The sequence below is a fragment of the Coccidioides posadasii genome, chromosome 1 (genome assembly GCF_018416015.2).
Source record: "Coccidioides posadasii str. Silveira chromosome 1, complete sequence".
NCBI classification, from domain to species: Eukaryota; Fungi; Ascomycota; class Eurotiomycetes; order Onygenales; family Onygenaceae; genus Coccidioides; species Coccidioides posadasii.
In genome coordinates this window covers 3,153,699-3,180,116 of record NC_089407.1, presented here as the reverse complement: position 1 = coordinate 3,180,116, position 26,418 = coordinate 3,153,699, and the positions used below count along the sequence as shown (strand labels likewise).

The following is a 26,418-nucleotide window of genomic DNA, read 5'->3' as shown; positions in this document are numbered from 1 at the left end:
GTGGCACAAACTCAGCCTGATAAACCCCCCTTATCATCCCTGGGCTGAGAACTAATGAGCAAATTGTGTGCTGTACTCTGTAGTGGCCTCTATTTGTTATGCTTTTTGCTTCATCTAACTAGATGGTTACGTTCCCTCTGTCCAGAGCAACCCCGATACGCACGCCATTCTCCCCGCAAACCCGATCTGTCCATGATAAATACCATCCAGCCCATCAGAAATTTAGAGTTCAATATTCCTCCTTGCTTTGAGTGGCTCTTGTTTAACCTTGCTTTCAGAATTTGTCATTATTGACATCTGTTATCACAACCTAGTTAGCCGCTCTCGTGCTTCTTGACATTCTCGTCATGGCGTCCACCACCGTTCTTGTGGTTTTTCAGCGCCATAGCATCACAAAATGCTTTGTTGCAGGGTCGGCAGAAGTTGTGGTTTTCCTTCTGCTGATGGCTCCGGAGCTGCTCTGCTGTGGCTGATGTAAAAGCACACGACGGGACAGTGCATTTGTGCCTTCCTCCAGACGCCGCCACGGTGGCCGTGGGTTTGGGAGGGCTGGGGGTATGGCGAGAGTTGTCGTGCATCGTGGCCATGTGCTGTCTGTGACTCTTCTGGTCCTTGAAGTAACTGTTGCAGGGTTTACAGTAGCAGTGTGCCTTGAGCTGCTGGTGCGCGATGAGGTCCTCCAGGGTGAAATGGGACAGTCCGCACACTGCGCACTTGAAGCTGTGCACATGCTGCTTGTGCTTGTGAAGCAGAGTTCGATCAGCGAAGAAGGCATAACACCACTCGCAGTAGTTGTGCTTGTCCATCATCTGGTGCTGGTGCAGTGCGATAACATTGCTGAAGTTTGTTCCGCATTCATAGCACATTATACCGCTCATTTGCGTGTTTTGCTCCGGCGATTTGACTTTGGGTGGCTGAGGCGGTGCTTGGGCACTTGAAGGAGGAGATGCCTTGATCGGTCCAGAGGCCTGCGGCGTGACTCTCGCCGAAGGGGGAGATGCGGTTGGCGTCGTGGTGGTGGAGATCGGAACTCTCTTCTTCAGCTCGACGTCTTGAGTCGGGCTTTGCTGGTGCTCGGCTTCAGGCTCTTCGCGTGTCGGTCGGCTTCTCACCACGCTTTGGAACTGGCTGATGGCTTTACTAAGGCTGCCTGCTTTCTCGTCTGGTGGGCTGAGGTCTAGCAACAGGTCTCCCTGGAGTGGCTCTAAGAACGCTATTTCGACTAACTTGCCGCTTTCACTACCTTGGGCCAGGGCGCATCTATCATCGAACGGGTCCTCGAGTATGTCCGTGGAGGTTTCTGGATCTGAGCGGAGTTCACTTGGAAGCGGTCCCGGCGCATCTACAGTGCGATTCTCCCGAGGGCGCACTTCGGTGTAATCGTCCATCGGAAGGTATCTGAAGCCCTGTTCCCGACCCTCAGGCGCAACTGGCGCTGGCTGCGGTTTGGCCATTGCAGTATTATTCGCGCTCAGGACTCTAGGTGGACTCTGTCAGAGGAGAATTGCTGGCCGTTGCTGAAAAGAGCTGGTGGCAACTTACCGAGGATGGGCGACCAATTTGTGGCGTTCAAATTCGCACTCGATTTCAAAAATCAAAGCACACACATGGCATTGGCGCAAAACTCCAGGCCTGATATGGCACATATAGACCTGGCTGTTTTCGACGACTGTCTCGCATTTCAAGCATTGGCGCATGAGTGCAGCTTCTTGCATGTTCTCTGAGTGATGCATCTGATCAGCAGGTGTTGGGACAATGATCTGGCCCTTTCTTGCCCGGTATCGATGATTCTGCAAGCAGCAGACAATGGCGACTGTTGTTTCTTGGTCGTGGTGGGTTGAAAAGAAAAAGGAAAATGGTTGTTGAGAGAGGATGCAGGTGGATCGGTTTGGATGCTGACCTTTATCATGGACAACAACGCCTGAGCGCCCTGATATCTTCCGGCTCCAGAAGCAACAGTAGCGTAGTGCGAGTGACAAAGCCATGAAAACTCCCGTTCTTTCTTTGAGCTCACTTTCCAGTCTTTGATCGCGCTGTATTTAACGGGAAATGTGAAGCCACAGTGAATGGTTTGCGATACTTGTAGTGAAGGTAGCAAAAAGTGCAACAACAGCAGGTTCTTGCAGAAGCTGCCCCTCAGGCGCTGCTTTTATTTCACTAGCCATTGGGTTTCCCGTGATGAGAGAGGTGAATTGACATTGGTGAAGAAGCAGCCATACTCATCCAAACGTGACTGTTGTCTGCTTGAGAATGTCTCTAACACCCTCAAGCAGAGCGCAATTCACCTTCACGCGATCCAGCATCTTCCTTGGAAACTGGATCATCGCGTCTTACACACTCACTTACATACTCAAGCACGAGCCTACCACGGCCAAGTTACACAAAAACTGCGCCAGCTACCACTATCGCTGCACTAACCAGCCTTAATCCGAATCTCGATGCTGACCGTCCTCGATGATCAGCAACCCAAATCCCGCCCCCCCCCCGGATGCCTCCAGGGACTAGCTTTCCGCAGCACCCGCCCGGATGATGCAAGCGCCAGGAGCCTGCCCTGAGCTGGGGGGTGGCATCACATGACGGCCCCGGCAGCAGGCCCCTCCTGTAGGCAGGGAACCAGGGCGCTTGGGGGGGGCGTCCGCTGCCCAGATGCCGCTGTGTTCACAACGTCATCGCTAGGCCTCTTCTGCTCAGCTGTTCATTGCTCGTCCTTATAAGTTGGCCGGGGACGCCGTCTCTCTCGTATTCACTCTTCTTTTGCCTGCTGCTCTCTCTACCGAACCACCCAAAGTCGCACCACCGAATTTTTCTTTTCTTCTCTCCCAGACTGAACTTGCTGTCAGGTAGAACTCACTGGGAGACTGAAGACCTTCCCTCATTTTGTTATAGATAATAGCCGCTTTGATACAAATACATTCGATCAGAGTACCTAGAAATACCTTGAAAAATATGGCCGTCACCCTGGGGCCTTCCAGCCCGGACGCAGACATCCATCCCATCGCAACGGGTCCTGCAAAGGAGATTGTAGAAAAGCACTCCAGTGAGCAGCCATTCAAGCTTTATGCTGGCTGGTTTTGCCCGTATGAGTTTTGCTTTTCTTTTCTTCACCCTTTTTTTTTTTTTTTTTTTTTTTTTTTTTTTTTTTTTCCCGCAATTTCTTGCCTGACCTTCTTTATCGCTTTTTTGTTTTCCCCTCTTTGTTTCGATCAAACTAAAGCGGAATTCTGACAATGGGTGTAGGTTCGGTATGCAATCGTGCAGTTTTCTTTTCTTAGAACCAGATACTCCCTTGCTTCCTTTTTCCTTTTCCCCTAGATATTTTTAAACTTCCAGGTCGACGGTTTGATCTAACAAGTCACCTCGCCCTCTCTTTGTAGTCCAGAAAACCTGGATCGTTCTCGAGGAGAAACAGATTCCTTACCAATACATCGAAGTCAATGCGCCCCTCGATCCGAGTTCTCTCCTGTCACCAAATCCGCGTGGGGCGATCCCCACGCTTTACTGTCCCCAGCCAGACGGCTCCAAACCGCTCTATGAATCGAACATCATCAACGAATACCTCGAAGATGTCTTCTCGTCTCATCAGCCACACCTCTTCCCGCTTGATCCGTACAAGAAGGCCAGGGCCAAGATCTGGGTGGACTTTGTGACGTCGCGGATCATACCCTCTTTCAATCGCTTCTTGCAGGCCCAGGGCGAAGGAGAGATCGCCAAGGCCCACAACGAGTTTCTAGGCCACCTGAAAGAGTTCATAGACGCGATGGACAGTAGCGGGCCGTACTTCTTCGGTGAAGATTTCACCATGCCCGATGTTGCACTTGCTCCGTGGGCGATGAGACTCTGGCTACTCGACCATCTCAAGGGTGGCCTGAGGATTCCAGAACCAGGTGAAGGCGGCGAAGACGAGCAGATTTGGGAGAGGTGGAGGGAGTGGGTGGATGCAGTTGGCAGCAGAAACTCTGTAGCCAATACACTCAGCGAGAAAGAGTATTATTTGCCGATATACAAAAAGGTATGCCGATAATCTTGCACAAAACCAGCCGGTAAAGGTGACCAGAGGTGGAAACGGCGCATCCTAGATAACCCTATTTAGATAATCGGATAGCACCCGAGGTTATCAGACCTTTCGCTACTCTAAATATCCTCCCATATAATCCACGGTTCTCAGGAGCTCCAGCGAAGGCGTGGGTTGGCGGGCCCGAGCTTGAGAATTTAATCCAAAACGTTTGGGTGGCAGAAAATGCCTGGGTGGTTTCCCCCTGGGCTGCCAGCTCAGGCCCTCGGTCCCACGGTTTTTCTGGAATAATTGTCTTTGTGGCTTTCAGATTTCCATTCTCATTACTAGCGCGTTCCCTGTGCCATGTCATAGTTAAATCTTAGTGATGACCATACTTGCTCAGCAGTTTCTGCATGATGGACACAGCGCCGGATCGATAACCACCACCAAATATAGTATGATGGTTTAAGTGATGATACCTAGATGTGCCCGTGTTAGCATTGACTCACTCGACTCACAAACTTCAAAGGGTTGGCCGTACAACTCGTATAGCTTGACTCGATCCACATACTCATCCACTGGCTCTGTCTTCGGCACCAGACAATGGTACTCTTCATAGAAGTCCCTGCCAAAACCTCCGAACATGTTCATAATCCCAAGCTCAAACTCACTATGTGCATAGCAAGCTGATGGGTCATATACCACATCGCCAATGTCCTCCTTTTCCTCGTGGAAACCGGCATCATCATCACTGATTCTGGCACGGAGTATCTTCCCCCTTCCCACATTCCCACTCCACAGGTCGCCATGAACAACCACAGGAACGACCCCACTCCCGTTCCCGCGCCTATCATATCCTAGGTGGCCATCACCAAGTAGCCTGGGAACAACCTCCACAGCAACCCGTTCCACCAAGTCCCTCAATTCCTTATCAGGCCCATTCCTCTTCTCCGACTCCGCAAGCACCGTCCGCAACCTTTGATCCGCATAGAACTCAGCCCACGACCGACGAAACTCATTGGGCTGCCTCACATCCCCACAAAACGTCGGCACCGGAAACCCGAACTGCAATCGCCCATCGTCCTCATCGCCAACCCCACTACTATTCTCCACGTTATTATCATCATTCTTCTCCTCCTCCTTTTTCCTCTTCTCCGCCAAATTGACAATTTCATCTCCGACGACCGACGTGGGCGCCGGCGGCGCCGGCGTACAATGCAGCTGAGCCAGCCTCCTCGCCAAGCGCGCCCTTGATGTTATCACGCCCGACGAACTCCTCCCTCCCCTCCCCGCAGGGCCTCCCAGGTCCAAAAACTCCGTAGCAAGAAACCATCCACCGCTGCCATCGTCGCCCAGCTTACCCCACGCTAGACCGCGCGGACACAGCGCCGGCACGACCGCGGCGATCGCATTCAGACTGGCGCATTCGCCGCGGAACATTTCCATCGCGGGGTCCGGTGCGGGATCGGGATGGGGGCCGCCGCTGGAAACGTGGGGGCGGGATAACGATGATAACGACGTTTTGATGAAGAAGTGCCTCTCTATCTCGGCTTGTGGGTTCTCTGGGTTTGGGACGAGGACGCGCAGGTGTGCGGTGGATGCGAAGCCCGATCCGCGGCCGTGGGTGGAGAGGGTTGCTTTGGACGGGTCGAGGGCGGAGAGGGAGAGCGCTGCGAGGATGGATTGGCAGGTGGAATGGTGGGAGAGGTAAGACATGTTCTTTGGGTCTCGCGTTTTAGTATATTGGAAGTGAGTTGTGCGTCTCTTTTCCTCTTTTAATTCTGAGGGGTTTGGCTTGGTATGGTTGAGCAGAGGGGTAAATTTCTATGTGGTAAGTGTTGTAACTATATAACCATCACTGGCAGGGAACAATGAGACCGTTGAGCAGGATATTCTGAGATGGAACTGGCTTTGTCTGTTACGAAGTTGTCTCTGATGGTGCCTGATTTACTGATCGCTTTATGAAACTCACTACGAAGCAATGAACTCAGTATCTGGTTAACTGCCAAACTAACCAGCTGGCAGGGAAAGCTTAGCGGTGATGCTACTTATCCCGAACCCCCACCAAGCTGGCTTCAAGCTGCTAACATTCGCCACCCGCAGGATGTGGTAGCAACACAGGTATACCTTGAATATGCAGAGTATATATATGCAATTTATTTTATAAACAATGCTTGCAATCGCTGTAAGGTGCTCAGCCTGAACACAACTGCTACTCCAATTAACGCATGCATCTTGTTTTTTCACTTTTGCTGCCAAAACCACGCCTCGCTCAAAGTATTCTAAATCCAATTACCCCCATGCTTTGGAACAGATAAGACAATCATGATCGTTAAGGACATGCAGGGGAGGAATGTTAAACCATACTCAATCCGAGTCCAATGTAATGCTTTATAAAGAAAAGAAAAAGTAATAATAACCAGGGTATAAAGTGTGCAATAACGGGTAAAACATAAGGGTCTGTATTAAAAGGGGGAAAACAAATGTAAGAGGGGGGAGAGAGAGTATGCGATCAGGCATTATCTCACCAAATCAGCAAGCTGACGCCAACAAATTGCCCATCAGGTCCAGTGCGGTCTTTGTGCGCTGCCTCACGTCACATTCGGGATCGTCCTCTAATCTTACCAGCTGCTCCAGGACTCCAAGCTCTCGCAACTTGGCTGCGCGCTCTCTGCAGGTCGGACGATCGCGCTGATCATCTTCAACTGTGAGGTTGATCACGACCCACACGCAGTTCACCCGCACTTCCTTGCTTGCATGCTGGAAGAGAGGCATCATGAGTCTCAGCAGGTCTGGGTGTAGCATGAGCAGCTGTCGATGACGGGGCAGACCCGCGGCGATATTGATCATGATATATGTCACCGAGGAGAGAATCTCGGTGGGAATTGAATTATCTTTAGAGCTAGGATCTTTGCGGCCGTGACCAGGACGCAGCTTAGGACGCAGCTTGTCTGCAAGGATATCAAACAGATCCGTAACCTCTTGAAATAAGTAATCAATCATTTCTGGGGCTCCGGTACCACAGATCAGATTCCGCACGAGGTCGAGAATCTGTTCTTGAACCTGTATGTCATCCCGACGCATTTGTTTCGTATGGTCAAGATCTCCATTCAATGCTAGCTTCCTTCGTCGGGCACTGTCTGTCAGGAACGTATCAAGGCTCGCTTTAGCAGGCATAACAGTATCGATCATTCGAAGATCTGGAGTCTGTGATTCTGAGTCCCTGCTGTTGTAGTCATGTACTAGATTCTGAATATCGGTCGGGTCCCCAAGAGGTGGAGTTATCTCCATCTCGTTACCCGTCATCTCCTCTTCGGCTTTTCGCTGTATCGACGGATCAGTTGGATCCTCGCAGATAACACGCTTAAGCCAGGCAGGCTCAAGGGTCTCAACGATCTTCATCTTTATGTCGTTGGTGGAGTTGTAAGCAATATGCTTCAAAGCCCAGATTGACTCCAGCCGCAACTTCGTGTTCTCGGAGTGAGAGTGTTCGCAAAGCGTGGGAATCATATTCGCCGAAATGATCGCCTTGAATATCGAGTCAGTTGAACCGAGGTTTCTTAAACGTGGAGCATCCGGGCTCAGACTTACTTCCTTCATCGGGCTGAAATCCAGGGCTAGATTGCAAATCACAGACGTAGCCGCAATTTGAATCTCAACGTTTCGAGACTTGACCAGCTTGAATATCGGGTTTGCAACGCCAGCATCGATCAAACTGGTGCGTAGCACGCTCACGGAGCGAGTCAGCGATCGGGCAGCCGCACAAGCAGCGAGCAGTGTCGGAATTGGATTCCCTTCAACGGCTGCTGACTTTGCGTCACTGGAACTCTCAGTGGATTCCGGTTCATATGGCTTTAAGGAATCGATCACAAGCGGTACAACTCCATTGTCACAGATAGCTTTGCGGTATTCTTCTCTGAAGAGCGAGAGCGCCGAAAGCGCTCTTAGAACGCCTTCTCGAACCCTCACTCTGTGGAACACCGAGGGGGAAACTCCGGGTGGTCCAAGAGAGGAGATCTCCGGCTGGAATCCTTTAAGAGAGGTCCCATTTGGCACGGGACTCCACATCGATCTTCCAGCGTCTTCAACTGCGTTGAACGATTCCTTCAACATCTGTGAAAGCTTCTTAATGGCACCACCGTCGGCAGCGTGCTTCTGAAGCTCTCGGCTGTCCATGACCAACGTGGCGAGCGTAGCAGGCGCTTCTTCTTTTACCCTTGATGTCTGTGAGATCGACCCACTCTCGCTCGATTCAGTATCTTCCGGGGCAGTGTATCCCTTCTCCAGCATCTGGAGGAGCAATGGCACGACTAAGTATCCGAGCATCGTGACGCGGTGCTTCTTAGCGAGGCCAAGACGAAAGAGGATAGCTACTAATCTGATGGCCAGAAGCCTATCCATCCCCGCCCCTTCCCTCGCAATGGAAACCAGCCACGATATTATTGCGCATTCATGCTCGTCGGAGGCGGACGGCGACTCGCTCTGAAGTGGGGGAGGGCTGAAGAAATGAGCATGCTTGTCGAAAGAAGAATGGGAGCCCAAGGGAGGGAAACTGGTTGATCCTGTAGGTTGGGGAGAGGGCACAGCGGGTAAGAGTGAATCTATGGGGTTTGACGAGTTCTGCTTGGACACGACAAATCCCACTGGATGGGAACCCCATGGCCCTCTTTTGACTTCGCCAAGGGGGATATTCTGGATATTTCGAGGAAATACAGTCACGATGGCCGGAGAGGTAAGGAAGTGATCTGCGCGGGACTTCGAGTACTCAAGGATCACGCATATGGCGCGGAGTATGGGACCGAGTTTCGCATTAGGTGGAGCGGGCGGCGGTATCGAACCCAAGCCCCCCGGCGCTCCAGCATAGTTTTCAGCTCCAGGAAGGACGTAACCCTGCGCTACTATGAAAGATGCTACCCTGGTGGCGAGGGCATCAAGCACGCCGGCCTCGGCAAGCGTGACCTTGTGTGACTCTTCGGTGCATGTTTTGGAGATCAGCTCCGCGGCCAATTCGATACAGGACTGTGCGCTGGAGAGAGTCGAAGTTTGCTTGAGGATCCTGAGAAGGCTGGTGATATGCACCGGTGAATAAAGGAGTGCGGATAGGTGTCGAAGCTGCGAGTAGCCGTGTTCGTATGCTAGAGGGAGTCTGTCCGCGATAGTGTGAAGGCATTGGAGGACGGCCAGGTCTAAGGCGGGGGAGGAGGAGGAGGAGGAGGAGGAGGAGGGCGAGGAGGGCGTCGAAGACAGAATCTCAAAGAGCGAGGGCAAGATGTCGCTGGCAAGAATCGGGGCAATGAACGCTGGGCCGCCTGCGATATCCCGAAGTGAGACCGTTCAGCACAGCACACCGCAGAGCCAATGGTGGTATGGTATGGGGATTGGGGATAATGTGAAAAAGCGTGCACTGACCTTGCGCGAGACTGTTGATGATGATGACAGCTTCGCGGTGGGTAGCATCAGCAGCAGCCAAGCCATCCCCGCAGGCGGAGCACCCCTTATCTCCGTTTGTCTGCACGGTCGCGGGTCTGTCCCCAGCGAGGAGGGAGCTGGCCAGCAGAGTCGACAAGACCGGCACTATCCCATGTTCGATCCAGGCCTGCTTCTTCTGGTCATGGCCGATGAGATCGTTCTTCAGGGCCCGAAGCGAGGCGATCCGCGAACTGGGAGACTCGGGATCCCGGATTTCCGAAAGAAGCTGGGGACGAGATATTATCGTCATCTTTGTAAGGAATTAAGGAAAAAGCGGAATAAAATAAAACAAAACAAGGAAATGGAAGTAATTATTTGTTGGCCCAGACACACACAAATCCCTGGATAACCGAGAAGTATTCAGCTTCAGCTCAACAAGGGGTGTGATGAGACATTCAAAACGGCAAGTTTCAGGCACAGCGGTCGCGATGAATATCCAGGCTGGAAATGCACACACACACACACCTTAGAACTCCACTGGCTGGTCTATGATTCTCTCTATCTTTGCGACCCAACGACAAGGGTTAGGTTGATGGAAAAGTGCAGGGGGAGGGGGAAGAAAGGAACAAAAAAAGGGAGCTTTGGCAGACAATCACAGCACAGTATGCGTGTGTGTGGGTGTGTTGTTGTGTGTGCCTACAATGGTGGCGATTGATCTCAGGGAAACACGGTTGATCTCTTGGGTGAAGGGACCCTCAGGAGCATGGTGACAAATGGTGAAGCTGGAGTTACCATCGTCTCGCCTTTCATCCCTTGATTCTGCACGACTTGCTGTCCCTCTTCTCTTCAAGTCTCTCTTCTCGTTCTCCTCTCCCTGTCCCTTTTTTTTTTTTCGTCAATTGCAGTTTTTTCATGACATCAGCAATGCTTATGTCAGCATTATTGCCAAGCAATGGTGCTGATGATGTAATATGAGCCATGCCATTTTGGGCTAGCGTTGTCTTACATAAGCAGGGCTGTGGATGACATAATTTCCAGCGCCCAAAAAAAAAAAAAAAAAGCAAACACGCCGAAACCTTCACTGGGGCCCAAAAGAGAACTTAAGTTGTTGTAACGAAAAACGCTCGACTCGAGGATCCCGGGCCTGTTCTCTTTTTTCCCTCCCCGACGCGCAGATGGGCCAAGATGCGCCGTTCCCATCCCACTGCCCGACTCGACAGCGCTGGCCTGCTAGACCGTCTTCTTCTGCCCCCCGTCTGTCGTCCCCCTCGCGCGCCATAGCCGCTCCCGCCCAGGCCCACGTGCGTGCTTCCCTGGCTTCCAGCGCACAGGGGCATGATCTCCTCCTCGCCATCCGCCGCCGCGCTGCTATGCGCCTCTCCCAATCACCCTCCTGCCGCTGCCCCAGACATTCCCTCTCAGTCGCCGTTCTTTGACGCCCATCGTGCAGCAGCGCCGCCGCCGCCCCCTCCTGCTGCTGCTGCTCGCTCGCCTGCCTCGTCCCGCCTGCCCCGTCCCGACGCTCCCTGCGTGCGTAGCATTCCCGTCAGACAGGAGATACAGGTTGCCCTCCGCCGCCAGACCGTCGATGCCGGTACCCAGTACTCCCGTCCCGCCAGCCCAGCTGAACGAGTGGTGCCCCTTGCCCACCAGCAGCCCTCGTCCCGCGAAACAGCTGCTGTGACCGACAATTCCACCTCACTCTCTCCCCACCACCACCACCACCACCACCACCACCACCACCACCAGCAGAACCACCGCTCTCAGTGGCGAGCTGCCCTCGTCTGACGTCCAATCGACCCAAGCCTCTGCATCGCCTGAGCCTGGCTCACGGATGCCCTCAGCCACTGCGGGAACTAAACGTAGCACGCCGGACACACGGGCAGCGGCGAGTTGCAAGGCGACGAGATCGAACGCCGGCGAAGACGGCCTACCCGACGGCTCCATACCAAAACGGCCCAGGCCAGAGCACTTGGCGCCCAAAGTTCTCCCTCGGCAGTATGAAAATGCCGATTCGCGAGACCTGGTCGTTCTCATCTCCAGCATGCTCATGGAGCTGATCAGATTCAACGACCAGATCCCCCTGCGCGATGGTCGCCTCACACGCTTCCACTCGCGCTCTCCTCCGCGCATCTCCGTCCAGGACTACCTGCAGCGTCTGACCACCCACGCCACTCTCTCGCCTCCCGTCCTTCTGAGCATGGTCTACTACATCGATCGACTGTGCGCTCTGTACCCCGCCTTTACGGTATCTAGCCTCACCGTCCACCGATTCCTCATCACCGCGGCGACTGTTGCAAGCAAGGGTCTAAGTGACAGCTTCTGGACAAACAAAACGTATTCCAGGGTTGGCGGTATCACTATCGCAGAACTGGCTTTGCTGGAGCTCGAATTCCTCTGGCGGGTGGAATGGCGGATAGTTCCCCAGCCAGAAGTGCTGGTCGACTATTATCGAAGCCTCGTCGAGAGGTGCGATGAGTATGTGTTGGAGCCAGAGAACAATACCGGCCAGTGAAATGGTAAGCGACATCTACCCCTTTTTTTTTTTTTTTTTTTTTTTTTTTTTTTTTTTTTTTTTCCCATCAATTACTCGAATGACAGTGACATGTTCTGCATACTTCACAATGGATCTTTCCCAAGGCTCATTCAAAAAGTGGGAAATTCGTCTGATGATAATATCTATTTCCTCCCTCCTCATCTTCACTTGCGCTGGTGTTGTTCCCCGCCCTTAATGAGCCCTCATTTGAGAGGGCCCTCTACAATTTTTTTTTTTTTTTCTTCTTCTTTTCTTCTTTTCAGTTTAATGTTGTTGGTCTATGGGCATGATATTTGGGGAGTTCGGTGATGTCTTTTAGTCTAATTATGAGGCTTTTCTTCATTTGATTAACTAGATGGGGTCTGGAATAACACGCGCACATACGCACGGGCGTTGCACCTACATACGTTCTGCATCTGTCTCTTGCACATATTCTCAAATCGATCTTATATACATACTTCACAATGACTGCTGCTGCATGATTTGGATTTGGCCTTTACTTCTGTTTTCAGAAAACAAAGAAAGAACAGAGAAAAAAAAAAAAAAAAGGACAAAAGGATCCTAAATTGAATGTGCTCAGGCAATCGACCTCTGGCGAGGCTACACAGTCGCGCCATGATTGCAGTTGTGATTTGATAGTCGAGTTGATTCCCAGCAAGGTGCAGTTGTCCTTCACCAGAAATTGCATTTTGTGCTGCCAACATATCAACATTAGCAATGTGAAAAAGAAAACAGTTATCTTTCGATTCACGTGTTATAATTAGATGTGTCGGGCAGCTGTTCTCCCTGAGAGCTGCTTTGTAGTTACTCTACTGTTAGTTGGGTATACAAATTAGGGCATCGGTTTAGGGCTTGAGCCTTTTCTTTTTTTTTTCCCTGCGCAAGTTCTTTCGCCAGAAGGCCTGCCAAAGCAGCGTCATTACAGCAATCCAAGGAACAACAACATTTTATTTCGACAAGACTGAGAATTGGTCAGTTTGCGCTTGTTTAGATTCAATAGTATCCACAAAAATATATCATCTTTCCCATGCTGACATTGTCTGGCCTGTCGCAGCTTCACGTCATGACCCCTCTCATGCGACAACCCGATAACCTTCCATCTTTACCTGTCCAGCTACTATGATGTCTGCCATCAAAATTGGAGGTAGTTTGAAACATATCCAGCCCATCATCGGCCGGCTTGTGCCTCTGCCAACGGTCCAAGAGCTCCATCCAACACTTGAAGACGGTGAGCGACGGACTTTTCCATCCCTGGTTGCATCAACGTTTTGCTAACGGACTGACGAACCCTAGCCGAAGCCTTTGTTGCGGAGATAGACATCAAATCAGCGAATAAAGTAGTAAAGTCCGAACCGACTCTCGTCACCTCCAGAAGTAGCAGATGTTGGCGACGGACTAACCTGTGCTCGATAGGCTGCTTGACTCGAAGTTCCCCAGAGATCTGTCTCTCAATCTTGCATACCTCCGACGCTTCGCGAAGCGCGAACATCTACCAGACCACTTAAAACAGCCGCAGGAAGAAAATGGCCTGTCCGAACCGACCTCGAACCGTGCGAAGACGATTCATGTCCTGATCTCCCCGCCGCTACCGGATCGCGCAGAGCTAGCAACTCTACTCGCTCCTCACACCACTACGTCCACGGGGTCCATACTGTCCGATGGTGCAGAAGCGCCATCTTCGGCCGTGCAATTACGCTCCACGAGGATACCCTTGCAGCCTCCCACGTCGCTAGAACAAGCACAACAATGGTCTCGAAAATACTGGCCGACGGTATACAACCCAGCCGCCCAACCGGCATCCCATTCGCCGCCTCCCACGCTTTTGTCACGAACACAAGCTTCAATCAAGCCGCCTGCGGGGTTCTACCTCGCTCTCGCCAGAAAGTTAGCTGAAGAAGCAGAGCAATCGGGACGCGGTCGAGCAGTCGGCGCTGTCGTGGTCGACCCGGCGATCCTCGAGTCCAGCCTGGACGAACCACTCTCAGCCGTCGTCGCGGTGGCCGGTGATTCGCGATATCACGATCCAAACCAGCGCAGCCCAACACCAGCAGCACCGAACGAGCCTACCACCACCAACAACAACAACAACAGCGACGACCAACCTTACCACCCCGACAGCGAAGGCCAGCCCTCCGACCACGCCCTCATGCGCGTAATATCCCTGATATCACATAAACGTCTCACCATTCCACCCGCAGCATCCACCTCGAACCCGCCCGATCCCCAGCCCGATCCTCCCCAAAATCCAAAACCCCTTCCTCCTGAAGCCCAACCCCTCCTCCACCCGCCTCTCTCGCCACTCGAATCGCATTTCTTCAACACAGCCAACCTCTCCCCGCCATCCGGCGGCGGCTACCTCTGCACCTCTCTCGACGTTTACGTCACGCACGAGCCGTGTCTATGCTGCGCGATGGGCATGTTGCTCTCGCGCTTCCGCACCGTTGTCGTCGGGAGAAGAGCTCGAGGGAGCGAGCTAGCATCGTTGGATGCGGAGAGGGGGTATGGCCTGCATTGGAGACGGGAGCTGAATTGGAGGGCTATGGGGTTTGAGTTCGTCGAAGAGGGAGTGGAGGATGAGGATGAGCATGGGGGAGCTAGTGATGGATTTGGATTTCATGCATAGAACAACTGGCTGCCTCATTTTTCTTTTTTTTTTTTTTTGGGGGTCACGTAAATGGTGGAGGCGTGTGTTGTATAGAGAGGAGTCGGAGGCCCGTTTGGCCAGATCCCCGTTTTGGTTACGATGCATTTGTGCTGAATACATAATTGACGAGTTACATGTTGAGATGTATAAAAAAAAAAGTATAGAATTTAGGTTCCAGAGCCTTAAAAAAGGCCTCCGTTGTCCCTCAGTATTCGCTACCAATCTATCCTGTCAATCACGAGCCCCGCTAACGAGTGAATTGTCCATTATCACCATTCCTCAACATCGACGTCTCGTTTCCATCTCCCCAAGTCCCAAATCTTCGTCGAGAACCAAAAAAAGAAATAAAATAAAATAAAATAAAATCATAACTAGCAAGGCCTGTTTCCGTGGGTATGCAAGCTCCGTCTCGACTTTTCCACGCCCCTTTTTTAAGATATTATCATGCTTGTTTGAGCCAGCTAAAATGATGTCCTCAAAAGTGAATTCGTACCTTTTCTTAAAATACGGTTCAAGCAGCAGAGGAGTGGGGCAAAAACAAAACAAGAGCATCCAGTAAACTTCAGGAGACAAATGCCAAACGTAAAAAGCACAATTTCATTATGGTACATGGGCATGAGTTGATACAGAGGCATCAGGGTAGATATCCATGAACCCGAAGACGATAGGATTCAGCCTTCTGAGAAACAAACCACTGGGACGATCGCGTGTAAGAATATATCCGTCATTTCTCATTTCTGAATATCACGAGCATGGCTTTTTGAGTAGAATTTGCTGATCGATCGTTTTCACCTTTATCAGTAGCCGTTCGCCTCCTTCAAATCTCGAGCCCAGCGAGTGAGGGGTGGAATCTTGGGGAGGATAGGATCGTGTGGTGAATGCTGCGCGATAGACATGTAAAGATTCTGGAGTCTTCCAATTAGAACATCCATAATTTGAGGCACGACTTGGGCGATGTCGGGGTCCTGTGTAGAGTCATAAGCATGTGCCGAAACAAATAAACTGCCCTGGGTTAGAACATACATGGATATTGACAGTGCGGAAGACTTGCTTGAGCCAGTCAAGACGTGCCGACACATTTGTCTCAAGGGAAGATGTGACAGCAGCGCTGACTGAAAGGGACAGAAGTGGCGAAAGAGTTGTGAGATAGTCCGAGCCATAATTGACGAAGAGGTTGTCAAAAAGCTCGGCCTGATGGGAAGATTGAAGCCACTAGAACATCGTTAATAAGCTGGTCGCGCGTGACAAGAAAGGGTCCACTTACTTTTACTGATGCTTCTTCGTAGTCACCAGCTTCCATCAGTCGAGTGATCTCTCGTAATTCTGCTTCCTCAGGGGATAGCTCAGGTGAAGGGCGCTCCTCAACTACAGGTCCAGGAGCAGCAGCACGCGGTTCTTGAGCAGCTACTTGCATCTCTTCAAAGCGACGACTCATTTCTAGGATTTCGCCTTGAAATTTCGTCTGAGACGCCGCCATGGTTGAAATCACTTGAACTAAAGAGTTTACTTGAGTAGTAAGCTGCTCAATCTTGAAGCTATCGGTCATACGTTGCGTCTCAAACTGGTTGATCTTCGAAGCGAGCATTTGCTCGACATCAGTGACCAACTTCTCAGCTGTACGCGTAAACTCATTTTTGATTGTCGGCATAATCTTGTTGCGAACGGCATTGTTAAGTTCGCTTTCCACACTTTTAACGACAGCAGGCGCCACTAATTCGGATAGACATTTGAGCGTATTCGGTGCTTGTAACGAACGAGTAACGGCGTCGGGGAAAACATTGCTAATAGATTGAGGAATCGTCGCACGAAGATTCTTACTAAGTTCTTCAGCTACCTTCTTTTCCAAAGATGCAGCTGTCACATTCCTGATAGTTGGTACGACGGTTGACTGAATATTATCACTGATAATACGGGCAAGGCTCTTTTCAACGTTCTCGGACAGAGTACTGGAGACAAGGCGCAACATCGCGTCCTGCCGCGCTTTTGACAGGTCATCCTGGGAACGTCTGTCTTCGCTAAAGCGGTCGTAAAACCCTCCAAGCTCATGGTTAAGACATTTAGAGAATTCTGCAGATAAAGCTTCCTTAACGTCGTTAATTCCCTTGGCCCAGACATCAGTCGACGTGTCTGTCATGGGCACGATCGCAGATAAGTGAAGCTTTTCGACTTGAGATTTCTCAACCAGGGATGTTTTGACAGCTTTGGCTGGCTCAGTTTCTTGCTGAACGTCTCCATTAGCAAGTGCTTGTGGTGCTTCAATAACCTCTTTTGCCTTGGTGCCATTCTCCGCTGCACCCTTTTTCTTCTTCTTTTTCTCAGGCTTCTCAGAGGAAGCTGGCTCCAACGAGGCAGTTGTTGGAGTGGCTTGTTGCGTCTTCTTCTTTCCTTCCTTGGCTGGAGACTCAGAACGGGGCGATTGGGAAGATGGAGGTTTCTCAGCTACGACCTCGGGTTTCTTAGCAGCTTCTTTGTTATTTCCCATGACTGACGATGTAGCTTCGCCACTGACAGATTGTTCGTCAGGTTGCGAAGACAAAGTCTGCAAATCCTTCAGTTCAATCAAACCGTTTTCCAAACTGTTAACATGCTTGAGGATCTTGTTGTCGGTGCTCCAGCCTAGGTCTGCCTTTTTGATATTCAAACATGTGACGCCACGAGAATGCATGACGTACAATTCGAACAGGCCAGTATCATCCTCTACGCTACGCTGCGAGGAAAATGATTTTGCCAGGGGAAGCAATTCAAGGCTTCTCAACTGGCCTCTGGATCCAAATGAGAGCTCGCGAATTCCGCTCATGCAGGCAGTGGATTGAGGTCCAAATACCTTCTCGTCTTTGTCGACAACACACTGGATATAAGCGCTCTGGGACATAGGTGGAAGGGCGTATCTTGGTGCAGATAGGTGGATAAAGTAGATCGAATTACGGGTCGGGTGGCCGACGACAATGATTCCGGAACTGGGATGATAAGCAACACTGCAGATAGCATCTGATTCTTTCTCATGGGGAAAGTTGATTTCCTGCACAGCCTTTCCCAGTCCCAAATCCCACAACTGAAGGGTGTGATTCTGCCTGAAGCCAACAAGCATATAGCGCATGGCACACATCTTAAGGTACGGTCGGGACTTGTCAATGAATAGAACAGAGGTAGGCCATGACTTTTCGTTGGGCGTTCCAGTCACAAGTGTAAGAAGCGGCACACGAATATCAGGCTTGCTTGCCCCGGGGCTGGCATCAATCATGTCGTGGATATCCCAGAACCTCATTCGCCCTGTTTTGTCAAGAGAAACAATGACGGTATCATCATCGCTGAATACAAAGTCTTTTCCAGCTTTTCCGGTAGAAATTTTTAGAGCTCGTTCCTTGTAAAACTTTTCCGTATCAACTTTGCGATCAACGCCCGAAACACCATATTTCGGAGACATGGCAGCCTTCGGCCACACAACGTGGATTGACTTCCCGCGGCCGATGGCAAAAAATTCGGGGTGACGTGAACTTGGCCTGGCGCGCGTTTTCAGCTGGCCGCCAGACGTGTTTTCGTCAGACGCAGGGAAGGGCGGAAGTATCAAACTTTGCGTGTCAAGTGCATCCCTCTCAAACAGATTATCCTCTCCATTGGAAAGAGACGCCCAATAGACAGAACCGCTAACTCCAATACCCAAGACTGCTTCTTCCTTACCTTCCGGCGGGGTTGACCCCGCGCGGCACAAGGCAACATTGAAGATGCGATCATTGCTTGAGCGGAACACCTGTCTGTCACGGCCATCATCCTGACGGATAATGCGCATTCCACCATTCTTCGAAAGAGCGTAAACAATGTACTCCGCATTAGCTGAGGTGAGAGAACGATCAAGTTGATCAAATGGCTTTTTAAGTCTCGCAATGTCCATGAACCCATCGTCCCGTACAGAGAGAGGATCAGTAGTGACGCCCTTCCAAGTAATGGATACGAAAGGCTTCAAAGGAAAGCTGTAGACAGGAACCACACGCTCGGTTTCATTTTCCCACGAGTCCACGAGATCTTCTTCTTCCTTAGCTCCATCAACAGGTTTGACGGGAATGTTTCCAGTGGGCTCTTTCTCAAGCTCCTCTGGAACACCGCCACCTGCCTTTTCGGCCTCTTTCGCAATCTTGGTCGCTGACTGTTGGAGCTCCTCAGTCTTATCTTCGACTTTTTTGGTTACTTGTTCTTCGTTAACGGTTTGAGCCAAAGCAGCCAGGGCAGCTTTGACTTCAGTATCAACTTTTTCGGCAACACCTCCAAGAGCTTCAGGCACACTCTCCTTTGTCTTGAGTTTCTTTTCAGGAGGAGATCCCTGGCCTCCAGCTTGGTCGGCTTTGGACTGGGAGTCAAACTCTTCGCGAGGCCGCGTCAGACCGTTGGAAGGTTTCATCTCGCGTTCCTTACCCTTGTGCACATCAGTAACCGGAACGGCTTGGGCAGAGCCAGTTCTATTTGCCTGAGAAGATCGGGGACGTGGCGACGCCGCAGCGAGCTGCTCGAACGGGTTAACATAGCTGAAAATCGATCCCTGCACAGGCGGCTGTGGCTTTGGAGGTTCGAACGGAGTAGTCTCACGGCTCTCACGAGTTCCGAACGTGCGAACTGGCGACGACTTGCGAACCCCAACGTCTTCCTTCTCGGGAACGTGGGGTTCAATGGGCTCTGGAGGAGAAGCCACTGGCTGGCCTTCTGGAGACTGGTTTTGCTGGGGCTTAGGCCGATTGAGTAACCGTAGTAGCATCTCCTGGGCGTCTTCGACGGGTTGATTCTGGCTCATGGACGGTGAACCTGAGACAGCTACGCGTTCCGGGGTGGGCTTGGCCATGAAGGAAGCAACCAAGTCGGAAGCCGAAATGCCTCGAGTATGCCCATTTTGGTTCTGTTCAGAGCTTGCTGCTCCTTGTTTGGTAAAACCTGAAGACTCTCCTGCCAGATCTTGGGTTTTAGGCGCGATGCCGCCGGGCGCAGCGTTGCTGACTTTAAGCAAATTGAGCAATTGGGCGGTCCGGTTCGAGTTCGAAACAGTCTGAACACTCGGCTCGTTCCGTGGAGTAGAAACATTGGGACTAATTATGTCAGATCCATGGTGGGGAGGGGTCCCAGCCACCGGTGGACTGAACAGCGGCGATGAAACCGAGGGCGGAGCATATTGAGGGAGCCGTTGAGAGTGTCCGGGAGAGTTGGACGGGCCATGTGCGAGGTTCTCTTGCTGTCTGTTACCAGGCGATAATCCTGCTGCCTGTGGCTTCCCTGTAAGGTTGGCGAACAGAGCCTGAAGCTCTGACTGTGTGAAAGACATGGGTGCCTTTGGTCACCGGATCGGCGACTTCGGGAGGGGAAAACGGGCGACAATCAAATATCAGCGAACAAACAAATCAGATTCACTTCTAATTAGGGGTAGCTGATTAGAAACTTCAGTGCAGGAATGTGAGGTTGGGGAGGGAGGGAAGAAAGAGATGAGTGAAGGCAGGTTGAAGGATGGATTGTTGATAAAGAGCAGCGAGGCTGTTATTGTGCAGCTCACTAGCGCGTGTGTTTGCTTTGTTTGCCCGCAACTTTTGCCTCTCCGCCCAACAGTCCATTGCAAGCCTCGCAGTCACACCCGCAAAGACGACGCCGCTCTCCGCCACCTTGTCCCTCCTCCTCCGATGCTTAAGGTGCCGGCAGCTGCGTAAGGGGATCTTTGTCGTTTCACTCTCGGGCGCAGGTACTCAGCATCACGACACAGTTTGTCGAGCTCATTCAGAGTCCCCGTTTCCTCGCCGTCCCCTGCCCAAACCAACCAAGATCGTTTGATGTGACGATGTTCTGTCTCAGAAGGTATTACGCTCGCAAAGCTTGCAACTAACCACCAAACACCCCCCCGGGTCAAAATGCATTTCAGCCCAAATAAACTACTGACTCTGGAAATTTAGCTGGCTCCCGCTCCTTTTCATCCCCACAAACGCCAGCCCTCTCTTCATAATATCCTTCGTGACCCTGACCTATCTCCTCCACCGGCCGTGTATCTACTGCTCTGCTCTCCTCTTGATCCTTTTCATATCGTCCTGTCACTGGTCGGATAGATGCTTCATCGACTTTAAAAGCGATTGGTTCGCTCCTCGGTTCGCTACACCAGCGTCGGCCGCGGTTGGCAATGCCACTCAGGATCCCGCGTCAGGTTTGACGCAGTACGTCTTGGAAACGATGAATTCAACGGCAACTGCGTTAGCCACTGCAGCATTTGAAGAAGCAAAGAGACGAGTTGCTCCCAGTGCGGGCATAGACTTGGCAGGTGACCAGATCCCACAATGGACGGGAATAGGCTTGGAATGGCTGCGGAGTCTTTTGGGCCGGAGAGAGTGGACGCTGCCATGCGTGGATGTGAAAGTGCGACTATGAAGCCTTTTCTTTTATTGCGGGAGGGCATTTTGAAAGCAAGATATTTTGGGATTAGAGAGCTTGTCTCTGGTCCAGCTCCAGGAATCCCATTGACCCGTTTTGGGAAGACTTGCGGTTTGGACCATTCCGGATCTAGAAGCTACATAAAATAGCGGGCAAGATCGCAATTTTGTACAGGATCTTGAGCTTCTACTTTAAGGCTGGGAAACGATACCCGAGCTCTGAGACGGTCGTTCGATTCCCTGTATAAAGAACGAAAATGATGCATGTGAAAAACGTTTATGGCTCACGCCGTCTATTTTGCAAATTGACATGGTATTTTGCACTGCTTACACTTCTGTGTACATACATATGTTGACATGATATCCGTTGAAGCACCTCATCATGACGTCTATACGTTTGGGGAGTTCGTTCGCTTTCTAGGGATGGAGAATGGAGCTATCCTCTTGTTGCTGGTTTGGCGAGACTGCTTTTTTGTTTGGTCTCCGTACAGTAACCACCGAGTTTATAAGGCCGATATCACATCTTACCTTGGAATTTACCCAAAATCTTTGCTAGCTATTATTCCCAATGGAGAGTTGAGTAAGCTTGATTTCCGAAGGCCGTGAAATTAGAACGTATGTTCTACTCCCATCGGCTCGTAATCGATACCAAGGTGTCCCTATCTTCTAGCTAGAAAAGGTATATATATTAGGCTGTTTGAGGGCCCGAGAGCACCAGATGGATCATCTAGAGTTGTCCATTATATATCCATGTGGAAAGCCCTAGTCCCTTTCTGCTCAGACAAACAAAAAGGAGCCCCCTGAAGGAAGATATCGACTAGCCTCATGATGGTCTGATTCATCATGAAGAAAAGGAGCGTTCCCTGTGTAACCAAGCACCTGGCCAACTGTTTCTCCACAGTCTAGGTGGAGGAGAGCAATCCACTGATTGTGTGCTTGGTTCTCAGCCTTATATCTAGGGGGACCGAGGGAGCCAATCGGCACAGCCGCCTACCGGACTACGCTAGGCTCAGAGACAATACCAAGCAGAAGGTAAGAATATCTGATGGAAGTGTGATGAAATGATGGTGAAGTGAGTCGGAAGTAGACCTTCGCGTGGCCGTAATAGCATGAATAGATGGATCTACCTATTAACTAAAGGCCGCGGAAGACTATAGCTCCGAAAACATGGGTTGGAAGCCCTCCAGTGAGCCTTGTCACAGAACCACCCAGGCAAAAAAAGGACCAACCACCAAAGGTGACTTTCAATTATTCCCTAACAGATCCAGCAGCTCAGGGTTCCCGCTCCCCACGAGTGTGTTCAAACCAACGACGGCTCCATAAGCAATCTTCCCAAAAAGGATCCCTTTCTGTTCTTAATATTCAAAACAGTTCTCAGTAGCCAAACGATCTCAAAATAGCCACTCCCGTGTTGGAGATGAGTTTACTCATTTCGTTTGCTTTGGTAAGGCGGAAAATATTCCAGGTACTCACCCAGACAAACTGTTCAGGCGGTCGGCCTGGACCGCGCGATGCTCCATCCCAGAGAACGGGGTCACACAGTGCCCTGATCAGCGGCATTCCGGGGCCCCGCCTGCTCCCTAGTGCCAAGATGCACGCCTGAAACCTTCGCGATCGCCGGGGCGAGCTCACAGGGGCAACAGGCCATTATTGGCCAAGCAGCTGCTGCCTATTTCCAAGTGCGTGACGCTTTTCGTATTTTCACCCCGCCTGGAATCAGGAAAAAAAAAAAAAAAAAAAAGACAAAAAAGGAGAACTGGGACGGAAGGACTTTTCTGTCCAGCCTTTCTTGAGATGAAGATGCCTTGACTTTCTCTTCCAATACCCTTAATTGCTCCCTGCAAACCATATCTTAGACAACGACCTTCCCAACGGTTTTCGGAGCCTCCAGCCATGGGATTCTCTCACATGGGCTTCTGTGTTCCACAACACAAGTTCGATGAGACCGTCTCCTTTTACCTCGCAGCTCTCCAGCCACTCGGGTACAAGGAGATGATGCGGCCCGTGGACAATGTGGTCGGCCTGGGTGTATACTATCCGGATTTCTGGATCACCGGAGTGAAATCCGACGACAATCAAGATGCAGATGAAGATTCGAAGCAGCAGAAACCCCTACATGTTGCCTTCAGCACGAACAGTGGGTCTTCCCAGCAATCCATTTTCTTCTTCTGTTTCCTTTTTTTTTTTTTTTTTTTTTTTTTCCTCTCTCTCTCTCTCTATCCCCCATCCTTTCCCACTGCGAACGGAACTACCTCGCAAAAAAGGAATTGAACTAAAGACACATGTACTTTAAACATCAAAGGCCGAGAGCTCGTTCACGCCTTCTACGATGCGGCTTTGAAAGCCGGTGCGAAGTGTAATGGGAAGCCCGGCCCGAGACCGCAGTATACACGGCTTTACTATGCGTCGTTTGTGCTGGACCCGGTGGGCAACAATATCGAGGCTGTATGTATGTGGCCGGCTTGGACGCATTGGCGGTATTGGTTTGGAACGGGGGTGTTTGGGAAGAGTGGGACGAGAACGGTTGAGGGTACTACCGGTGACCAGCCCCCCGAGTCCTCATAGGAGTACAGCAGCTCAAGCGGTCTGTGCCTTTGTGTGGTAGTACTCTTTTTTCTTTCCACCTTCTACCCAAACAGGGTGGGTGTTGGTTTGCTCTCCAACCTTCACATCAAAGAAAACTTGCCGTTTGATGGAAAAGATGCATCAAATATTTTCCAGTTCAGAACATGTATACATACTGTCTTTCTGTGAACCTTTCATCATTCCGATTTACTTCCTTATATATCACAATACGCTCCAAAGATATAGGAACTTATGTCAGACACTAAGAACAGCAGAAAGCTTCAGCAGAACACCTTTGGGAGGCTTTTTGAAGTAGAACCCAAAGGCAGAGGAACAAACCTTCCCAAGCTTCTCAAAACATAAAACTAAAGCAACAGGAACAGGAACAAGCTTCAGGTATTACATCATTAAATTCCTCCCAGCAAAGGGGGCTCCTAACACGCTCCCATGACATCAAAGACATGCATCGCGTAAACCAGCTAATTCACATTATAAAAGAAAGCCCAAGGGTGGTGTTTGGTTGGGTGGGTGTTGGAAAAGTAAAAAGAATAATCATAACAGCCCAAATGAATATTAAAAAAAGCAAAAAAAGACATATCTTATCGAGTGAGCAAAGGGGGTATTTCCGCCAGATTTCTGGTATATTTGCGTGATGAACAAAATATAATAAAATAAGCTTTGATACATTTTTCGAATGTTTCCTTTTTCCCTTATCTTTTTTTTTTGCTTTATATTGCTTAATTGTATCCTCCGGTGGATACAGGCATGGGCCAGTCATCTTCTGTTATACTACTCCAGAAGATCCAAACCATACCGACGGAGAGAAGAGTGAAGAGCGTCTCGAATAAAGCACCGTTGATCTTGCCATCCGATGCCTGGCAGAGATGGGGGCTAATAGCGAAGTCAAATATCTGGCCAAATGCAAAGAGCAAAGCGGCGCCCGAAAGGTACACTAAAGGATTTTTTTATCACGTCCATGTTAGCGATACGCCAGCACCAATGAATAGAGAATATGGAGCATCTCAATACGTACGCATTGGTCGCATCTCACCGAGAATCCTCAGTACAAGGATAGACTCGAGCACGAAGAAACCAACCAGGCAAATCAGCGGAAAGAGCAGATAAAGGACATAGAGTCCAATGTTCCTGTTTTCTCCGGACAGGCTTGGGTCAAAATACCCAGTCCAACTGAAGGCGGTGTCCAGAGCGATGTAACCAGTCCCAATGAAAAGAACGGCAGCAGAGGTCAACAGCAATCCAATTGAAATCGGTGTACCATCGTCGAGGAATTGATACCCGACCAGCGCGTTTACGAAGAGCATCCATGTTGTAGCGGAGATGGCAGCCAAGTGAACAGCCGTAAATCCCTAAAGGCGGTTAGCCGTAAGTGCGGGACAAAGTCACAGTACCTTGCAAGCAACACGGTGATCCGCAAAAGGCGCACGTACTTTCCGAACGTTATCGTCAAGGGGAAACCCTCCGACAGTGAATATTTCGCATATTTGAATGATGACAAACCCGACGAGAAATATTTGGATTTCCCTGCATGAGTCTATCAGTACCAGGTTTCAAATATTCGGTAATATACCTCCGCAACAAGTGGCCCCACCTTCTTCCCACAGCGGCCTTTTTCTTCTCAGACTTCCATATCAAAAGCACGGTCATCAGGATCGCAATGAAGCATAATAAGATCGAACCTGCGTCTTGTCAGGACTAACAATTTCTCAATAACGCATCCAAACACATCGGCGTACCGAGATTGGAAAGATGTCTGCCATCGCTTAAGCCAATTCCTGTCAGAGGACATCCACCAAACTTCGCATTAGGAGGTTGATTATTATTGACGAGTATCTATCGAGGTCAGTTGGCCTCTAGCCCGAACAACAACCAGAAGCGGTCGAGCAACACAAGAGCCGTATCTGGCAGCGACGTACGTTGCATATTGGTAGTGTCGTGTCCCGACAAAAGTCCTATAGGTAGCGCAAAGGCGTCAGCTCTCTCTCTCTCTCTCTCTATATATATATATATATATCATAGAAGAGACAGAAGACCCCTTGATCAGTTTCCAGGAAAGAGACTTTACATGAAAGTTGCCAAACTGAGTCGATCCCATGGCGACGAGCGGGAACCACAAAAAAAAGAGCCGACCGCAGCCTACACAACTCGGTTTGCAGGTTGCGAATTGGACTACCACTTGTATGACCCGTACCAGCGAGCTTCTAGCCCTTCCCCGTCCCCAGACGAGAATCTGCAATGCAAGTCTTTGATTGAGATGGACCGGCCTCGGCGTTCAGGGTCAACAAACCGGGGGAAGACGACGAGGGGGCTGGAAAAGCAAACGACCAGCGAATGGACTCGGGCTAGCGATGTCGAGAGAGGGAGAGCGAGCGTGTGCGTGTGTGTGTGTCAGAAACAACAGCCGGGGCTGCCCGATAACCGCAACGGCTAGAATAGCGACGCCAGGGACCTGCCGGGAGATGAATTGTCGGGGGATGGATGGGCGAAAAAGCGACCGGTCGACGGGCTGGCAAGTCGGTCAGAGTGAAAGCGAGAGGCTCACGCAGGCTTGTCAGGTCAGGTCAGGTCAGGTCAGGCTAGGCTCGTAACGGTGTAACTGACTAGCGCAGCCAGGTGAACATTGTTGTAATCTGCTGTATTAAAGTTACGGACTTGTCTGGGGCTCAGGGGTCTAGTCGGCCAATTGACTAATCAGCGCTTCTTTCCAGAGACTGTCTTGGCACCACTGGCCGTAAGGATACACACGCGAGACACAACTATACACTCTCCATACCTGTCTGTATAGTTATACACATTGTACTGTACTCCGTACACGTTCCGTCTGGGCGCAGGCGGGCCACTCCGTGGGGTTGGCTGGCCGCTTTGG

At 50.8% G+C, this 26,418-nt stretch overlaps 11 protein-coding genes across 12 annotated transcripts; 6 read left to right on the top strand and 5 right to left on the bottom strand.

The window, feature by feature from the left end:
* Positions 1–314: 314 nt before the first annotated feature.
* Positions 315–1,733, bottom strand: D8B26_000901 (uncharacterized protein; the record flags this gene model as incomplete). Its single annotated transcript, XM_003070913.2, has 2 exons — positions 315–1,479; positions 1,543–1,733. 2 exons carry the CDS (start codon positions 1,731–1,733, stop codon positions 315–317), a joined length of 1,356 nt encoding a protein of 451 aa, XP_003070959.2.
* A 1,213-nt stretch (positions 1,734–2,946) lies between these two features.
* On the top strand, positions 2,947–4,192 carry D8B26_000900 (uncharacterized protein; the record flags this gene model as incomplete). The annotated part of the gene is made up of 2 exons (XM_003070914.2): positions 2,947–3,037; positions 3,375–4,192. 2 exons carry the CDS (start codon positions 2,947–2,949, stop codon positions 4,019–4,021), a joined length of 738 nt encoding a protein of 245 aa, XP_003070960.1. The 3' UTR covers positions 4,022–4,192.
* A 181-nt stretch (positions 4,193–4,373) lies between these two features.
* D8B26_000899 (uncharacterized protein) lies at positions 4,374–5,780 on the bottom strand (the record flags this gene model as incomplete). Its single annotated transcript, XM_066123382.1, has 2 exons — positions 4,536–5,780; positions 4,374–4,473 (listed from the first exon to the last, which is right to left on the bottom strand). Exons 1-2 carry the CDS (start codon positions 5,708–5,710, stop codon positions 4,374–4,376), a joined length of 1,275 nt encoding a protein of 424 aa, XP_065979456.1. The 5' UTR covers positions 5,711–5,780.
* A 350-nt stretch (positions 5,781–6,130) lies between these two features.
* Positions 6,131–10,284, bottom strand: D8B26_000898 (uncharacterized protein). The gene is made up of 4 exons (XM_003070916.2): positions 9,929–10,284; positions 9,404–9,804; positions 7,586–9,303; positions 6,131–7,522 (listed from the first exon to the last, which is right to left on the bottom strand). The coding sequence occupies exons 2-4, from the start codon at positions 9,711–9,713 to the stop codon at positions 6,527–6,529; spliced, it is 3,024 nt and encodes a 1,007-aa protein (XP_003070962.1). The 5' UTR covers positions 9,714–9,804; positions 9,929–10,284; the 3' UTR covers positions 6,131–6,526.
* Positions 10,285–10,738: 454 nt separating this feature from the next.
* Positions 10,739–11,191, top strand: D8B26_000897 (uncharacterized protein; the record flags this gene model as incomplete). The annotated part of the gene is made up of 1 exon (XM_003070917.2): positions 10,739–11,191. The coding sequence occupies one exon, from the start codon at positions 10,739–10,741 to the stop codon at positions 11,189–11,191; it is 453 nt and encodes a 150-aa protein (XP_003070963.2).
* A 46-nt stretch (positions 11,192–11,237) lies between these two features.
* Positions 11,238–12,310, top strand: D8B26_000896 (uncharacterized protein; the record flags this gene model as incomplete). The annotated part of the gene is made up of 2 exons (XM_066123381.1): positions 11,238–11,881; positions 12,295–12,310. The coding sequence occupies 2 exons, from the start codon at positions 11,238–11,240 to the stop codon at positions 12,308–12,310; spliced, it is 660 nt and encodes a 219-aa protein (XP_065979455.1).
* Positions 12,311–12,868: 558 nt separating this feature from the next.
* Positions 12,869–15,249, top strand: TAD3 (tRNA-specific adenosine deaminase subunit tad3). Its single transcript, XM_003070918.2, has 5 exons — positions 12,869–12,910; positions 12,994–13,167; positions 13,233–13,284; positions 13,353–15,165; positions 15,222–15,249. Exons 2-4 carry the CDS (start codon positions 13,059–13,061, stop codon positions 14,560–14,562), a joined length of 1,371 nt encoding a protein of 456 aa, XP_003070964.1. The 5' UTR covers positions 12,869–12,910; positions 12,994–13,058; the 3' UTR covers positions 14,563–15,165; positions 15,222–15,249.
* An 18-nt stretch (positions 15,250–15,267) lies between these two features.
* On the bottom strand, positions 15,268–20,044 carry D8B26_000894 (uncharacterized protein). The gene is made up of 3 exons (XM_003070919.2): positions 15,848–20,044; positions 15,607–15,795; positions 15,268–15,548 (listed from the first exon to the last, which is right to left on the bottom strand). Exons 1-3 carry the CDS (start codon positions 19,883–19,885, stop codon positions 15,381–15,383), a joined length of 4,395 nt encoding a protein of 1,464 aa, XP_003070965.2. The 5' UTR covers positions 19,886–20,044; the 3' UTR covers positions 15,268–15,380.
* Positions 20,045–20,234: 190 nt separating this feature from the next.
* D8B26_000893 (uncharacterized protein) lies at positions 20,235–20,967 on the top strand (the record flags this gene model as incomplete). Its single annotated transcript, XM_066123380.1, has 2 exons — positions 20,235–20,257; positions 20,502–20,967. The coding sequence occupies 2 exons, from the start codon at positions 20,235–20,237 to the stop codon at positions 20,965–20,967; spliced, it is 489 nt and encodes a 162-aa protein (XP_065979454.1).
* A 1,723-nt stretch (positions 20,968–22,690) lies between these two features.
* D8B26_000892 (uncharacterized protein) lies at positions 22,691–23,704 on the top strand. The gene is made up of 2 exons (XM_003070920.2): positions 22,691–23,106; positions 23,272–23,704. Exons 1-2 carry the CDS (start codon positions 22,863–22,865, stop codon positions 23,532–23,534), a joined length of 507 nt encoding a protein of 168 aa, XP_003070966.1. The 5' UTR covers positions 22,691–22,862; the 3' UTR covers positions 23,535–23,704.
* A 349-nt stretch (positions 23,705–24,053) lies between these two features.
* Positions 24,054–26,059, bottom strand: D8B26_000891 (uncharacterized protein). Of its 2 annotated transcripts, XM_066123378.1 has the most exons (7): positions 25,618–26,059; positions 25,469–25,504; positions 25,289–25,385; positions 25,144–25,231; positions 24,983–25,076; positions 24,568–24,901; positions 24,054–24,486 (listed from the first exon to the last, which is right to left on the bottom strand). In XM_066123378.1, exons 1-7 carry the CDS (start codon positions 25,645–25,647, stop codon positions 24,272–24,274), a joined length of 894 nt encoding a protein of 297 aa, XP_065979452.1. In that variant the 5' UTR covers positions 25,648–26,059; the 3' UTR covers positions 24,054–24,271. The 2 variants fall into 2 exon arrangements, with proteins under 2 accessions (XP_065979452.1, XP_065979453.1); XM_066123379.1 differs by having other exon boundaries at positions 25,469–26,059.
* Positions 26,060–26,418: the final 359 nt, after the last annotated feature.